This window comes from Scyliorhinus torazame, chromosome 9, assembly GCF_047496885.1.
Source record: "Scyliorhinus torazame isolate Kashiwa2021f chromosome 9, sScyTor2.1, whole genome shotgun sequence".
In the NCBI taxonomy this organism is placed as follows: domain Eukaryota; kingdom Metazoa; phylum Chordata; class Chondrichthyes; order Carcharhiniformes; family Scyliorhinidae; genus Scyliorhinus; species Scyliorhinus torazame.
Genome location: NC_092715.1, coordinates 266,861,834 through 266,878,542, shown reverse-complemented (window position 1 = coordinate 266,878,542; position 16,709 = coordinate 266,861,834). Strand labels below are relative to the sequence as shown.

The window sequence follows — 16,709 nt, the reverse complement described above, 5'->3', positions numbered from 1 at the left end:
CTTTATCCCAGATCTTAAGGTCCATGACCACAATGTTGTTAAAATCCGTGGCCAAAGGTAGGGTTACTATCGGTGGTGCTGGTGTCCTTCTGTACTTCCTACAAACTTCACAGCGGTCACTAACCTGTTCTATCAGTTTAGTATAGTCGTCATCCCTTACCCCTGCATCCTTTAATAAATTTTTCAGCCTCCGAGGAGACGGATGTGCAAATTGCCGATGCAGTTTTAAGACCACAAGCTTTTTATCAGCTAAAGTCCCATTTTCAACTGCCATTAACACATCCTTAACCACTCTACTTGAAAAATTATTTGTCAGTAATGGAATACAATAGTGTCCCAACTGCGTAAATTGTAAATCCACCAACTTTCCAAAAACTGTTGCCTTATCCTGTTCCATATCCAGTTTCATGTGTGCTTTCTTCATCGACGGTCTGCTCAGAAGCAAAGGTATCTCACTTGATACAACATCCGTGCTAATGAAATGATTCACTCTGGCAATATTGCAAGGGACAGCACGGTAGCATTGTGGATAGCACAATTGCTTCACAGCTCCAGGGTCCCAAGTTCGATTCCGGCTTGGGTCACTGTCTGTGCGGAGTCTGCACATCCTCTCCGTGTGTGCGTGGGTTTCCTCCGGGTGCTCCGGTTTCCTCCCACAGTCCAAAGATGTGCAGGTTAGGTGGATTGGCCATGATACATTGCCCTTGGTGTCCAATAGTGCCCTTAGTGTTGGGTGGGGTTACTGGGTTATGGGGATAGGGTAGAGCTGTTGACCTTGGGTGGGGTGCTCTTTCCAAGAGCTGGTGCAGACTCGATGGGCCGAATGGCCTCCTTCTGCACTGTAAATTCTATGGTAAATCTACGGATCACCACTCTTTTCAGCGACTTCAGAGTACTATCATCCCCAAACCTGAAACTTGTGGAACTTTCAAATTCCTTAACCTTGTTACGATTTTCAGCATTCAAAGAGTCCAGGTACCATTTTAACCAGTCAATTCCACACACAGTAGATGTGCAGCCACTGTCCAATACAGCACTGCTGAAGGATTCTGCAACCAACACCCTCATTACCGGTGTAAAACTGCTTGTCAATAGGACATTGCCTTCTTTCTGGTCACTATCTTTTTCCCCTTCTGACTCTTCCGTGTCATGTATCGCTTCAAACACTCTATCGTAACGAGTTGGACAGTTGAAAGCATAATGGTATTGAGAGTCACATTGAAAAGATCGATTTATCATGCCCTGTGCATTTCTGGGGTTCATCTTCCTATTGTAGGTTCTAACTGGGTTTCTGTCTTCATAATTTCCTTGTCTCGGTCTCCGTCTATAGTCTTGAGCCCTGTTCGTAGCCATACGATTTCGCCATCCTGTTACTCGTGTATCTTCCCATATTCTGCCTTATTGCAGACTGACCTATTTGGGTCATCAGAGCCATCGGAATCGAATGGTTCCCCAGAAACTTTTGTAAAGCTTTTGTCATCTGTTCGAATAAGGTATCCTTTCAGTAAACAACTCCTGTCAAAACCAGCAGCCTATCCATGTTGCTCACTCTAGCACAGTTAAGTAATTTAAAGGCCAACACAGACTGTGGAAATTCCAGATTGTGTTTCTGCAGCCTTTTATATAGTTTGCCAAATTCCATTATATAGTCTTCCATGGAGATATCCTCCATTTTCAAGAACTTATCAAAATCCAACCATGCGTCATACGCACTTAACAAATCATCTTTCTTATAAATCTTATCCATATAATGTAATAAAGTCTCCAGACCTTCTTCTGAGTCTAACTCTTCCAATTCCAGCTCAGAAAGCACTTTGTTTCGGATTTTACTGCCATATGGTCGAGAAAGAGCCAATGCCATACCTTGTTTTCTCTTTCCCAAAGCAGTTACCTTAGTCCACATAACTACTGCACTTCTCCATTGGTCGTACGATTCCCTTTCAGAAAATAAGGGGGGATAGTCATATCCAGCCATCTTTATCCTCGGTTCAGCCATATATCCCTTTTTCTTTTTCTTTTCTCACTCACTCCTTGGTTTGATCTGGAAAAGTTGTATCTTTCAACCCTTCACATTTACACAGCAACCATCCTCTGCTACCAATTGTTATATGTTTTAGTTGCTGTGATATGAAGAGTCCAAAGTTCTTGTTCCTTTTCACCAAACACCATTTATTTCACTTCCACAGCCTCTGCACAAAACTCTTAACAACACACCACCTCCCAGAGGCCACCTGAAGCCCCTTTATATATCAGTGTCAATTAATGGATACTTAACATAAATGAGACAATTAATTGCAATGTCTCTTAACCCATTACTTAACAGCCTTCTCTACTGCATGCTGCACCTCCATGCTTACCTTCAGCCACTAGTCTCCCAGTGTCTCATTGCGCATTCCCCTCTCACAATCTATAGCCATTCAGATAATTTGCCTTCCTGTTTTTGCTACCAAAAGTGGATAACCTCACATTTATCCACATTGTACTGCATCTGCCATGCATTTTCTCTCTCAGTCTCAACTTGCCCAAATCACACTGAAGCATCTCCGCATCCTCCTCACAGCTCACCCTCCCACCCAGTTTTGTGTCCTCTGCAAATTTGGAGATATCACATTTAGTTCCCTCATCCAAATCATGAATATATGCTGTAAGCAGCTGGGGTCCCAGCACTGATCCCTAAGGTACCTCACTAGTCGCTGCCTGCCATTTGGAAAATGATCCCTTTATTAATACTCTTGTTTCTTGTCTGCCAGCCAGTTTTCTATCCATCTCAATACACTAACCCCAATTCCAGGTGCTCTAATTTTACACACTAACCTCTTATGTGGTACTTTGTCGAAAGCCTTCTGCAAGTCCAAAGAAACCACACACACTGGCTCCCCCCCACCCCCCGTCACCTCTACTGGACTGGTGCTGCAATCTCGGGTTTTCTTCAATAGGATCGGAGCTTCCCATTGGAAAACAGTGGCAGGATCGGACAGAGTCCGCATGGATTTACGAAAGGGGGAAATCATGCTTGACAAATCCATTGGAATCGAAGAATTATTTACTTTTCTCCAAAAAGAAGGCTGAGGGGAGACCAGATTGATCTTTGTAAAATTCTGAAGTGGGAATCGATAGGGTGGACGTTGAGAAATTGCCTCCACTTGTGGAGAAGACCAATATTGGGGGCTATAAATGTGAGATCATCACTGGTAAATCTAATAAGGAATTCAGGAGAAAGATTTTTATTCTTTCATAAAACAATAAAGGCCAACATCCCTAATTGTCCTGTGCTGTAAAGCTCTATGTCGTTCTTGAGTCCAAATTATATAATAGCTGATTTCCCATTTATCGTTGAGAGCTTTTGAAGGCACTGTCAATAACGAGCTTAATAAATTAGTCCGAAGCTGAGCTGTAAGATACCAGGGAGATGGCTGGTTTGATTTCTGATCTTGTGTGATTACAAGATGATAACAGAGGAGGAACGTTATTAAGTCTTGCATCCAGAACAAAGTAAAAAGCTTCTCCTAACAACACCAGTGACCACTTGCTATAAATATACTCATGTGAACACTAGATGGGACTAATGTCTCCACTGTAGAAAAGCCAGTGAAGGGGAAAGGGTTATCAAGCACTGCTCCAAGCATCTGTGGAACTGTTACCCAGCAGAGAACTGGGAATTCTGGAAAGGAGGAGCAATTTTGACCCAGCCAAGAGGTGGAGATATTCGGCTCCAGGCCTGAGGCCCGTACAGCTTCCATAAGAAGCCGAGACTGACCCATCCTTTCACTGGTCTTCCACTTCAGGAGCAAGCTCATCATTTACCCTGTGGATCACCTTGCTGGCCAATGTCTGCACAGCCTTGAATGAACTGCTGACACAGCAATACTCTCCCCATTCACAACTTTCCACATTTCTCGATCGCAACTGAAACGAGTGACAGGCGGCAACCATAAGCACCTCATCGTCTGTGCACGGTGGCACAGTGGTTAGCACTGCTGTCTCAGCGCCAGAAACTGGGATTCAATTCCAGCGTCGGGTGACTGTCTGTGCGGAGTCTGCACGTTCTTCCCGTGTCTGCGTGGGTTTCCTCCGGGTGCTCCGTATTCCTCCCACAGTCCAAAGATGTGCAGGTTAGGTGGATTGGCCATGCTAAATTGCCCCTTAGTGTCTGAAGATATGCAGGTTGGGTTATGAGGATAGGATGGGGTGGACTGGGGAACAGGCCTGGGTTGAGTGCTCTTTCGGAGAGTCAGTGAAAACTCGATGGACCGAATGGCCTCCTGCACTGCAGGGATTCTAAGATGTTAGATGATATACATCCTCGGACGAGGCAACCTAACTCCATATACCTGCATTTCTCCATATTCCTAAAGATATATCAACCTCAGATTTAGAGTTAACAATTGATTGAGAAGGGCGGCATGTGGCGCAGTGGTTAGCACTGGGACTGCGGCGCTGAGGACCCGGGTTTGAATCCTGGCCCTGGGTCACTGTCCGTGTGGAGTTTGCACATTCTCCCCGTGTCTGTGTGGGTTTCGCCCCCACAACCCAAAGATATGCGGGCTAGGTGGATTGGCCACGCTAAATTGGCCCTTAATTGGAAAAAAAATAATTGAGTACTCTAAAATTAAAAAACGCAGTTGATTGAGCATTGATTGCCATTTGTGGATGGGAATTCCAATTTTCACCACCTTTTGTGTGTGGAAGCATTTAGTAGAATCTTGTGCTCTCACTGGTGATGAGCTTCGAGTTGAAGGGCGTGTGTGAGGTGGAATAGTGACATACTGGAACCCTGCTGCCTTTGACCGTATTTAAGTTCTGGCTGGGAGGCCCCATGTTCGAATTTCTCCCCCTCCCCCTATTGAGGCCCTTAATTGGTTAATTAATGATGTTACAACACCCTGGGCTAGTGCACGATCAATCCCAGCCCCACCGGCCCCGGAGTCCCAATACAAGTGAATTAACCGATAATTTGTATAAATTTCCCCAAATCTGTGGACCCTGGCTGCCCAATTATTTACAGTCACCAGGTTTGTAAGTGAAAAACAATTACTGTTTATTTATAAATAAAGATGAAATATGCAGTAATTACAAAGGAATATCGGCACGCTAACCTACTACCCTCCCCTTTAACTGTCCCACCCTCTGCCCACACACACACAAGACAATCAACAAAGCGGTGGAAAGGGGCTAAAATAATAAGGATTAAGGTAAAATGGAAGCTAAAAGTCCTTGCCTTCAAAGTTGAATTCTTTGCAGTCGGCTGTTCTCCCAGCATGCTGAGTGATCGAAGCCACCGGTGTACAGTTGGTGATAGTCTTCTGGCTGAAACATTCAATCAGTACTCCCAGGCAGTAGGATTTCTTCTGGTGAGTCTCTTTAGCCTTTATTAAAACTGGGCCTTCAACTAAATGGTCCACCTTTGAGACCACTTCTCTCATAAGATTCTTGGTCTCGCATCAAACCCAGTTTCCAGCCCAAGTTTTTAATCTCAATCCTTTGCAGTTTCATTACAATGACCTCCAGCCTTACTGGAGAAAGAAAAGAGGTCTTGAACTGGATTTTATAGAGAGAATTAATCAGATCTTTGCGAGAGAGAAACTACACAGATGCTCATTCCAGCTTCTGAACTGAAAGCAAAATTACAACCCAGTCTTATTGGGGGAAGAAACATTCCAGTGAAATCCGAACCAGCCTTATTGGGGGGGGGGGGGGGCGGGGGGAAGAGACTTTCTAGAGAAATCAGAACCAATCACCACGGGCTATCGCTAAAGCCCAGCACCTTGAGCCAGTTCATTGGCCGCCAGCCAAGTCCATCGATCTGAGGCATACTGATGTAAGTCGAATCGTTCTGGAATCTGCTTGTTTGAATTAAAGGCTGCTTCATGCAGACTGCCTTCTTAAAGTCACAGGTCAATCTCCAGTTTAAACCAGTCCAGGCTTCTGCTCAAATTAAAGGCACAATTCCATTAAGCTTCCATGAATCAAACTATTAAATGTTGATAGCAAAATAAAATAAAAGAAAGCGGAAAACAGGGAACTAATAGGGTTTAAACAGGAGGATCCTTACAGTGACCACTTAAGGACCTTGCCCACAGCCGCTGGTATTAACCAAGCTGCAATTGGGTTGCTCGCCATGCCAGCTAAAACATGTGGCCAGCATGTCACCTCCGGTGGGGGTTGGGATCCCCTAATGAAAGGTCTGATTGAGGGACTTGACAGCGGGAAGAGGATAACGGGGCTCACTTGCGAGCAACGCCCCTGCCTTTACTGCTGACTCCCCTACACACCTCTCCCTATGGCACTTCTTCAAATACAACTCCCACTCCCAAAGTTATTTACCTGTGGCCTGAGTTGCTCCCCAATTGCTGGACTCTGGTGCGTGTCCTTCCGGCAGCAGCAACGGCCTCCCCGGTGGGGCTGTCGAACACAGAGCTGCTGGTCTCTGACTGGCTGGCAGACATCAGTAGGTGAGACCTTCGCCCCTTGGGCCTTTAACCTGACAGTGGCCTCGCCATTGCCTGATTGGCTCAGTGGTTCAGATGACCTTCCTGTAAAAAGGCAGCATGCGGCTCTCGTCAGCTCTCGATGGCAGGCCAGGCCCCTGATTCCTCAAAAAGATTACGCTCCTCAAGATCTGCTCTAAGTCTTAGATTATGAAATGAAATGAAATGAAAATCGCTTATTGTCACGAGTAGGCTTCAATGGAGTTACTGTGAAAAGCCCCTAGTCGCCACATTCCGGCGCCTGTTCGGGGAGGCTGGTACGGGAAGTCTTATTATGGGGAGTCTTGGACTGGGAGGTAGTCAGCAGAAATAGTTTCTCTCTACCATACCAGCTCTCCTTTAATATCTTGATATCTTCAATTTAATCGCACCCTTAACCGACTAAATTCCAGGGAATGCAACTTCAGTTGTGCTATCTTTTGTTTCATCTCACCGTAATAACATGTCTTTCTATTCCAGCCTCCCTTACATTTATCGAACAGTTCCTTAAATTAATCTTTGTTATTTAACTCCACGGTTACGGGTTGCATGTTTCAGAAGCATAGAAAATAGGAGCAGGAGGAGGCCATTCAGCCCTTCGAGCCTGCGCTGCCATTCGTTGTGATCATGGCTGATCATCCAACTCAAAAAGCCTGATCTGCCCCACCCCCCACCAGCCTGTTCCTGCCCCCAACACTGCCTGTTCCTGCTCCCACCTGTGGTGTGCCTCTTGTGGTGATATTTATTACACAGCGAACCTGGGGAGCAAACACCGACAGTCGCTGATTCGTCTTTCTCCTCCGAGGACATCGTGAAGAGACGATGTTACAATCAGACAAAATCTGTTGGAATTTTCTGAATATTCTAACATACGCTGGTCCAGCAGCAACTTGCCTTTTTAACATAGGAGAATGTCCCAAGCTACCTCAGGGGAGTGATTAGCAAGCAAAATCTGACACTGAGCCACATGGGATGTTTCGGCCGGCAACCCAGGCCTTGTTCAGAGAGTTAGAGCAGGGAGGTTTAGTGCGGTAATTCCCGAAGGTAGGGTCTAGGCAGCTGAAGGCCTGGCAGCCATATGGGGCAATGGTTACACCTGGAGATCGGCAAGAGTCCAGAATTGGAGGAGCGCAGAAATCTTGGGTTGTAGGGCTGGAGGAGGTTGTAGAGATGAGGAACGGGGAAGCCAGGGAAGGATTTGAAAACCAGGATGAGAATTTTAAAATTGCGGTGTTGTTTAATTGGGAGCCAGGGGAGATCAGCGAGCACCAGGACACTGGATGAATTTAGGATAGAGGCAGCAGGGGTTGATGGGCCCATTTTGTGGAGAGTGTAAAACGGGTGGATGTTTTTCTGCCCGTTTTCTTAGTTTGGCTCTTCTATCTATGTGGCCCGTCTCTACTTTGTGACACTGAAAACCTAAACACGGTTAATCAGAATGCAATTCTGCTAAGCGAAATGTACCAGTGTGGGTACATAGCCACCACCCCCATGTGTATACACTGTAAAGAGTTTTCATTGGAGCAACTGTTTCCAATGGCAGGAGGTTTGGTAAATGGAGGGACACAGATTATCTTTAATCAGCAAAAGAAGGGAGATGAGTTTTTTTAATAGCGAGTTGTTGTGATGTGGAATGTGCCGCTTGAAAGGGCGGTGGAAGCAAATTCATAGAATTTACAGTGCAGACTGAGGCCATTCGGCCCATCGAGTCTGCAGTGGCCCTTGGAAAGAGCACCCTACCTTATCCCCACACCTCCTCCCTATCCCCACAGCTCCACCCTATCCCCGTGACCCCATCTAACCCAACCTTTTTGGACATTAAGGGCAATTTAACATAGCCAATCCACTTAACCTGCACATCTTTGGACTGTGGGAGGAAACCGGAGCACCCGGAGGAAACCCACGCACACACGGGGAGGATGTGCAGACTCCACACAGCCAAGTGACCCAAGCCAGGGATCGAACCTGGGACCCTGGAGCTGTGAAGCAACTGTGCTAACCACTGTGCACCCTTGCTGCCTTAAACCTTAATTCAATAAAGAATCTTCAAGGGAATTGGATACAAATTTTTAAAAACCAGGAAAAGAGCTGGGGAAGTGGGACTATTTGGATAGCTCGTTCCAAATTGTAGTCACAGACTCAATAAGCTGACTGACCTTTTCCTGTGAGGGAGTCTGCTATAAATCTATATTGTTTGCTCGACTTGTCTTGTTCATATTGATGGTGCAGAAAGTGGCACAGTAAATCCAACACCAGGTTTAACTTTATTACTGTATCAATGCTGGAAAGCAGGTTTGAATTGCACTTAAACCCCAGACACACCGAACCACTCTTGCTGTGAGACACTTTGTGTTTCGGTTTTGCAACAAGGGACTCGCTTTCTAAGTCACCTTTGCTTCGTTCTAGGTGCGAGAGCTTGTTCTCGACAACTGCAGGTCGAATGAAGGTAAAATCGAAGGGCTGACGGCGGAGTTTGAGAACCTGGAGTTCCTCAGCTTGATAAATGTTGGGTTGATGTCTGTCACAAACCTCCTTCGCCTTCCCAAATTGAAGAAGGTGAGTATTGAGCATGACGACCATTGGTCTGAATTGGGGGAATGTGTCTTTTTGTTACGCCATAACAATGTAATGTTCAGGAGGTGTACTTTGCAATTCTGCCGTCAGTGTTGCAACACCCTGGGGAAAGTGCGTGATCAGTTTCAGCCCCACAGACCCCAAAGTCCCAACATAAGTGAATTAACCAATAATTCATGTTTTCCTTTAACCCCTGACTGCTCAAATGAGTTACAGACACCAGATTTAGAAGTAAAACATTAACAAACTGTTTATTTATAACATATACAGGAAGTAATGGAAAGATGATCTACTAGTCTACCTATATCCAGAACCGGGTCCCACCCTCCACCCACACAAACAGACATACAGTGGAGGGACGGGTAAAGGGTTAGGATAACAGGAATTGAAGGAAAAGGTTTGAAATGAAACTTTGCTGTTGCGGTTGTGGCCTCTGTAGGGGCCGGAGTCCTCCAAATGAGATGTAATGGGAAATGGGTTTATATGAGAGTTTTGTGTTGGTGCAATTCCGCCCTTCTACCACCAGATGGAGTGTTACACAGGCGATTCAGGTCAATGCAATTCTGACCTCCGACCACCAGATGGAGCCTCTGCCTCCCGGAGATATTACTGGGAGTTTAAACCTGAGAATTTTACAGTGTCTTCAATTTGCCTGATCTCTGTACAGAAACTTTGGCTGCATTATAAAGAATGTTCGCAGATTGGGTTCTTCCCAGGCATTCAGACAGAGGATGTTGCAGACATGAGGAAAGACTGCTTGCACTCTGGCACTCCATAAGGTCCCTTCACAGTTCTGATTGCTGTCAGTCTTTTAAACAAGAGTGCCTTCACAGATCTGACGAGCAGCCTTTTAAATTGCCTGGCAGAGAGAGACAGCAGAGATAACATTTTCAAGCGCTTCCTGGCTGAACATCTTCTGAGAACTGGGGACGAAATGGAGCTTTCAATATGACCTGCCTTTCTTCCGGATGATTCCAGAATGTCTCCACCAATCGCAAGCAACAACAGGAGATCGTTCAGAATTCCAGCCACACTGGCTGCTTGACAAGTCTAACAAACTGACATAGAACATACAGTGCAGAAAGAAACCATTCGGCCCATCGAGCCTGCACCGACCCACTGAAACCCTCACTTCTAGCCTATCCCCGTAATCCAATAACCCCTCCTAACCTTTTTTGGTCACTAAGGGCAATTTATCATGACCAATCCACCCAGCCTGCACGTCTTTGGACTGGGAGGAAACCGGGGCACCCGGAGGAAACCCACGCACACACGGGGAGAACGTGCAGACTCCGCACAGACAGTGACCCAGCGGGGAATCGAACGTGGGAATCTAGCACTGTGAAGCCACAGTGCTAACCACTTGTTGCCAGGACAGGAATTAAAAAGGAAACAGAACAGACAAAGGTTTTACAACAGTATCCTAAAATCAGGCATGGTATGTTTATAGTTGTACGTCAAGATATTGTAGCAGAAGACCTCTCAATCCCACACCTCTCTTGTAAGGCCATTAATTGGATGATAGGAAAAAGAAAAGCTTGCATTTCTACATTTGGAGTATTGCGTGCAATTCTGGTCGCCGCATTATAGGAAGGATGGGGAAGCATTGGAAAGAGTGCAGAGGAGATTCACCAGAATGTTGCCTGGTATGGAGGGAAGATCTTACGAGGAAAGGCTGAGGGACTTGAGGCTGTTTTCGTTAAAGAGAAGGTTAAGAGGTGACTTAATTGAGGCATACAAGATGATCAGAGGATTGGATAGGGTGGACAGTGAGAGCCTTTTTCCTTGGATGGTGATGTCTAGCACGAGGGGACATAGCTTTAAATTGAGGGGAGATAGATACAAGACAGATGTCAGAGGTAGTTTCTTTACTCCGAGAGTAGTACAAAGAACAAAGAACAAAGAAATGTACAGCACAGGAACAGGCCCTTCGGCCCTCCAAGCCCGTGCCGACCATACTGCGCGACTAAACTACAATCTTCTACACTTCCTGGGTCCGTATCCTTCTATTCCCATCCTATTCATATATTTGTCAAGATGCCCCTTAAATGTCCCTATCGTCCCTGCTTCCACTACCTCCTCTGGTAGTGAGTTCCAGGCACCCACTACCCTCTGCGTAAAAAACTTGCCTCGTACATCTACTCTAAACTTTGCCCCTCTCACCTTAAACCTATGCCCCCTAGTAATTGACCCCTCGACCCTGGGGAAAAGCCTCTGACTATCCACTCTGTCTATGCCCCTCATAATTTTGTATACCTCTATCAGGTCGCCCCTCAACCTCCTTCGTTCCAGTGAGAACAAACAGAGTTTATTCAATCGCTCCTCATAGCTTATGCCCTCCATACCAGGCAACATTCTGGTAAATCTCTTCTGCACCCTCTCTAAAGCCTCCATATCCTTCTGGTAGTGTGGCGACCAGAATTGAACACTATACTCCAAGTGTGGCCTAACTAAGGTTCTATACAGCTGCAACATGACTTGCCAATTCTTATACTCAATGCCCCGGCCAATGAAGGCAAGCATGCCGTATGCCTTCTTGACTACCTTCTCCACCTGTGTTGCCCCTTTCAATGACCTGTGGACCTGTACTCCTAGATCTCTTTGACTTTCAATACTCTTGAGGGTTCTACCATTCACTGTATATTCCCTACCTGCATTAGCCCTTCCAAAATGCATTACCTCACATTTGTCCGGATTAAACTCCATCTGCCATCTCTCCGCCCAAGTCTCCAGACAATCTAAATCCTGCTGTATCCTCAGACAGTCCTCATCGCTATCCGCAATTCCACCAACCTTTGTGTCGTCTGCAAACTTACTAATCAGACCAGTTACATTTTCCTCCAAATCATTTATATATATATTACAAAGAGCAAAGGTCCCAGCACTGATCCCTGTGGAACACCACTGGTCACAGCCCTCCAATGAGAAAAGCATCCCTCCATTGCTACCCTCTGCCTTCTATGGCCTAGCCAGTTCTGTATCCACCTTGCCAGTTCACCCCTGATCCCGTGTGACTTCACCTTTTGTACTAGTCTACCATGAGGGACCTTGTCAAAGGCCTTACTGAAGTCCATATAGACAACATCTACTGCCCTACCTGCATCAATCATCTTAGTGACCTCCTCGAAAAACTCTATCAAGTTAGTGAGACACGACCTCCCCTAAGGGCGTGGAATGCCCTGCCTGCAACAGTAGTGGACTCGCCAACACTAAGGACATTCAAATGGTCATTGGATAGACATATGGACGATAAGGGAATAGTGTAGATGGGTTTTAGAGTGGTTTCACAGGTCGGCGCAACATCGAGGGCAGAAGGGCCTGTACTGCGCTGTAATGTTCTATATCTATATCTATATAGTGTCTTTCATCACTTGAAGATATCACAGAGTGCCTTGCAGTCAATTAAATATTTTTTAAAGCCAGTCACTAATGTAGGCTGGATTTTCAGAGGTGGGCCAACTCCGGAGGCTTTTAAACAGGGGCAGGGGAGGGGGAGTTGTATGAGTGAGGTGTGGGAGGATTGAGGGCCCAACGGTCGAGGTCTCAGCACACCAAGGCGGGCCTTTTAACCAGCTTGCGTTAGCACTTGCCCGCCTCTGTATCTACCTATGGACAGCCTGCAGAAGCAACGGGTGTGGCTCGATCACACCCAGGCCATCCAGAGCGAATATCATGTACGTGGGGATTGTTTCCATGGTGATGGCAAAATTTCCAGACTCTAGCTTTGCGTGTGATGAATATCGGAATTTCAGATATATTTTACTATCTGTTTTTCGTGCAGTCATGTTTCTATAAACCCTGTTTTGAAAGACAGCTAGGCTCTTTTTGGAGCCAGAGGTGCATCGTAAAAGCTTAGGGTAATGGACTTTTATTTATATTAAGAGGGTTGCCTGGGGAGCAGATAATTAGAGACACCAGTTTAGTGAGATGATGTAGTTAACGGGAGGAGCCAGGGGTTGAAGCAGTCAGGTGTTGAGGTTTTCAGAGTTGGTTTCTGGCCGGAAGGTGAGCTGAGAAGGTTTCTGAGGAATACAGCCAGAGATCCTGCATTGTTCTGACAGGGGAGGAGGTCTCTCTCTCTCAAGCAGTCTCAAAAGATCTCTCTTTCTCAAAGTGGAGTCTTTACAGCAAGTATTCCTGAGTCTGCTAACTGTATTCAAAAGTGGATTGAGACCTGAGATGGTTTTGTTGTTTGAGTGGAGATAAAGATAGCAGTTAAGGGTGATTGGATTTTTTTTTTAAATTAAGGAGGTTCCCTGTGGAGTTAATTATGTACATCGTGCTTCAGCTTGGTAAGATGATGTAATTAGTCAGAGGAGCTAAGGTACCAGGCATTTTGCAGAAATGCAGTTCAGTTGAGATTTTGATTGAGATGTGACCAAGAGTCAAACATTTGCTCTCACTGCAGAGCAGTTAAAGATATGTAGACAGATTAGCAGCTTCTTCCCAAGCAGCTCCGAATTATGTAGCCGGAAGGTGAGCTGAAAGAAGCTGAGAAGCAGCTTCTGAAAAAATACAGCCACAGCCAGAGTTTCTGCATGGATCTGACAGGATTCAGGACTTTTCTTTAAAACAGTCGCAAAGGACATCTCTGTAAAGCAAGCAGTCCTGGGTCTGCTTATAGCCTTTTAAAGGGGGTTGAGAGCTGAGATGGTTTTTATTTTGTAGATTGAGTGGGAATAAAGATAGCAGTTTAATGGTTATTGTGTCACTGTATTGATCAGCACTGTTTACCAGCAATTGTAAGGATTTTTTTTCTTGTATGCTGTTAAAGATATTTTAATACTGTGTTAGTAATAAAATTTGTTTTAATATATCAATCCCTATTTCTTCATGCAATCATTCCTTGAGTGAGGTATTCTTTCCTCACAGTCTTACAAAATTAAAATAAAATATTGGGGTTTCTGTCCAGTATCCGTACCACTGCCCGGGTCTGGTTCGAGATCTTAAAACTCGCTCTCTCCCTGGCACGCATACACACATTCTTTCACTGTCTCTTGGGCGGGCACTCACATATCCTATCACCGTCTCTCGGGCGCGCATGCATGCATGCATTCTCTTTTGTCTCTCTCCCTGGCACACACGCATTCTCTCACTGTCTCTTGGGCGGGCACTCACATATCCTATCACCGTCTCTCGGGCGCGCATGCATGCATGCATTCTCTATTGTCTCTCTCCCTGGCACGCACGCATTCTCTCGCTGTATCACTCTCTCTGGAACGCATGCAAGTATTCGATTACTGTCTCACTCTCTGGTTCTCGTGCACACATGCATTATCTCAGTGTTTCACTCTCTGGCATGATGCATGCATTCTCTGTGTCTCACTGTCTCGCACGCATGCTTTCTCTCACTGTTTCACTCTCCCTCTCTGCCATGCACCAAGTCGAAGGAATTTAGATATAATGGATTAGAAACATTTGGCAATTTAAGGGTTAAGTGTCTGGGGTTAGAGTGTGCTTGACTGCAGTAGACATGTTTTTAAAAGAATTGTGTTTTGCAAGACCAGAAAGCTTTTAGATGCCAGATGTGAAATTGACCATAAAAGAATGGACTAATGCACTGTTGTTTGACTAGGGGAAGTCCCTGGGGAGTTAATGTGTTTGCAGCCTGGGGAGTTGATTTCCCACCAGCCTCTGCCGCTTCACCCTCGCTGTCTTTTCCATGTGCATTTTGTAGGAAATTATCTCCCACCTGATGAGCACCTTCAGGGCTTCCCGCAGCGTAGAAGGTGAGAGAACTCACTTTTATTAAATTTAATATATTCCTCAATGACGGTGGACACACGTACACAAAATCTTTTATCCGCTAATGATGCCGGACCCAATCTCCATGGCGGACACCGGGAGGGACCTGGTTAGTGTCTAAACAACAAAAAGTGGGGCGTGTTCTGAAATCTCAATCACTGAGTAACCCGTCCCCTTCACAATAGGAAGGGGAGACCTACCCACCAATAAAAAAGTCAATACGCGAGTAAAACTTGTGCACCTGGGAGAGAAAGGAAAAATCTTGATCACCTGGGTGCGAAAAGCGCCACGGGTCTTCTCCCCCCCACCCCCACCGCTCGTTTCATGAAAACAATATCGCCCTGGTCACCCCTGACTGAGTCAGATATTTAGGCCAAGACCAATCCAGGACACAATTTAACCCCCTGACATTCCAGGTGACCGAATGAATTGGGAGCCTCCCACCCACCCCCCTCGATCCGGAGTCAGCCATTTTCAACAAGATGGATTATCCAACAGTTAGATAGAAAGTGCAGCAACCAGGCCCACCCAAGATGGCCGTCAAACTCTCTAACAAGATTAAGCAAAGAGAAACTGCAGTCACTGTGAGTGAACTACCCCTCCCCCAATTGTCTTCGCCCTCAGACACCACTACACCCAAATACACATACAGAAAACAGCAAGGTGAATGTAAACAACTAAAACCTACTACTAATAACTCTAACCCCAAACAGAACACTAAAAACTCTAACCCCAAACAGCTCATTATCTAAAACAGAACTGCTCCCGTTAGCTAACTCTTCAGCTCTTCCCGCCCAGATTGAAGAAAAATGCTCACAGAAAGAAACTCCACAAAGTATTAAAAAAAAAACTTAAAACATAGTACTCCAATATGGAGCTATATATTTTCACAACAGTTAGAACAAAAGACCCACATAAAACTAAACCCCAGACCTGAGCCAACTTGTAAAACATTCAACCCCAACAAAAAGAGAAAAATGCAAACATGAACAAACAATCCCACATGTACATTCCCAATATCCACGCCTGGCCCATGCTTTTTTACAAAGGAATCACCCTCCCCTGGCACATCAAAAAAAGTATTTTCCCTCAAAAGTCCCTCTTAGCCCCACCACCCCAAACCGGACTCCGCTTTTATACAGGGCGGCTTTGGATTTGTTGGACGCAGCCCACATCTTTGCCAGCTCCGCTCCCACATCTTGGTAAAACCTGACGGAGTGGCCTTCCAATTTGTAGTCACCATGCTCGCTTTCCCATCTCCGGACTAGCTCTTTTTCTTTGAAGCTATGAAACGTCACAATTACTGCTCGCGGTGGTTCATCAGGACGAGGCTTCTGTCGGCGTGTCCAATGGCCTCAGTCCAGCTCGGGAGGGGATGAGACTCCACCCTCCCCCTCCCCTCCCGCCAACTTCCCAAACATCTCCGCAAAATACTCCATGGGAGTTGGGCCTTCCACCCTCTCAGGCAGCCCACATAATTTGGATTTCTGCCCCCCTGAAACGTTTCTCCAAATCATTCACTTTGGCCTTATTCGCATCGGCCATCAGAGACATCGCCGCTTCCAGAGAGGCAATCTGGTCACCGTGACACCTCTATGCCTTGTAGCGTGGCTCCATGGGCCTTCACTGTTTTGTTGGTCCTCTCCAATGTCAAACGGATGGGAGCCGAGGTCTCTTCCATCCATGTGCGGAGATCCCTCGACACAACCCACCGGTGTTTGTCACACTCTGTCGCCAAGGTGCTCACGAGCATCTCTGCCGTTAGTGGAGTGGCCGGAGTCCCGGAGGCTGCCTCCGATCTGCCATCTTTTCCACCGACGAGCCACGAGAGGCCTCTGACTCTGTCGATGATCTTCTAATTTCAGCCTTTTTTCTCCTGGGTTTTCTGGGCTTCTCACCTGTGTAGGTTACTTTTCCCATTAA

At 46.0% G+C, this 16,709-nt stretch overlaps 1 protein-coding gene across 4 annotated transcripts in view; it reads left to right on the top strand.

Moving 5' to 3' along the window:
* The window catches only part of anp32b (acidic (leucine-rich) nuclear phosphoprotein 32 family, member B), an 80,897-nt gene that overhangs the window by 32,488 nt on the left and 31,700 nt on the right, over nt 1–16,709 (top strand). For all 4 annotated transcript variants that reach the window (XM_072517441.1, XM_072517443.1, XM_072517442.1 and 1 more), the window contains exon 2: nt 8,874–9,023. In XM_072517441.1, coding sequence (XP_072373542.1) covers nt 8,874–9,023 — 150 coding nt within the window. The remainder of the gene's footprint in view (nt 1–8,873; nt 9,024–16,709) is intronic.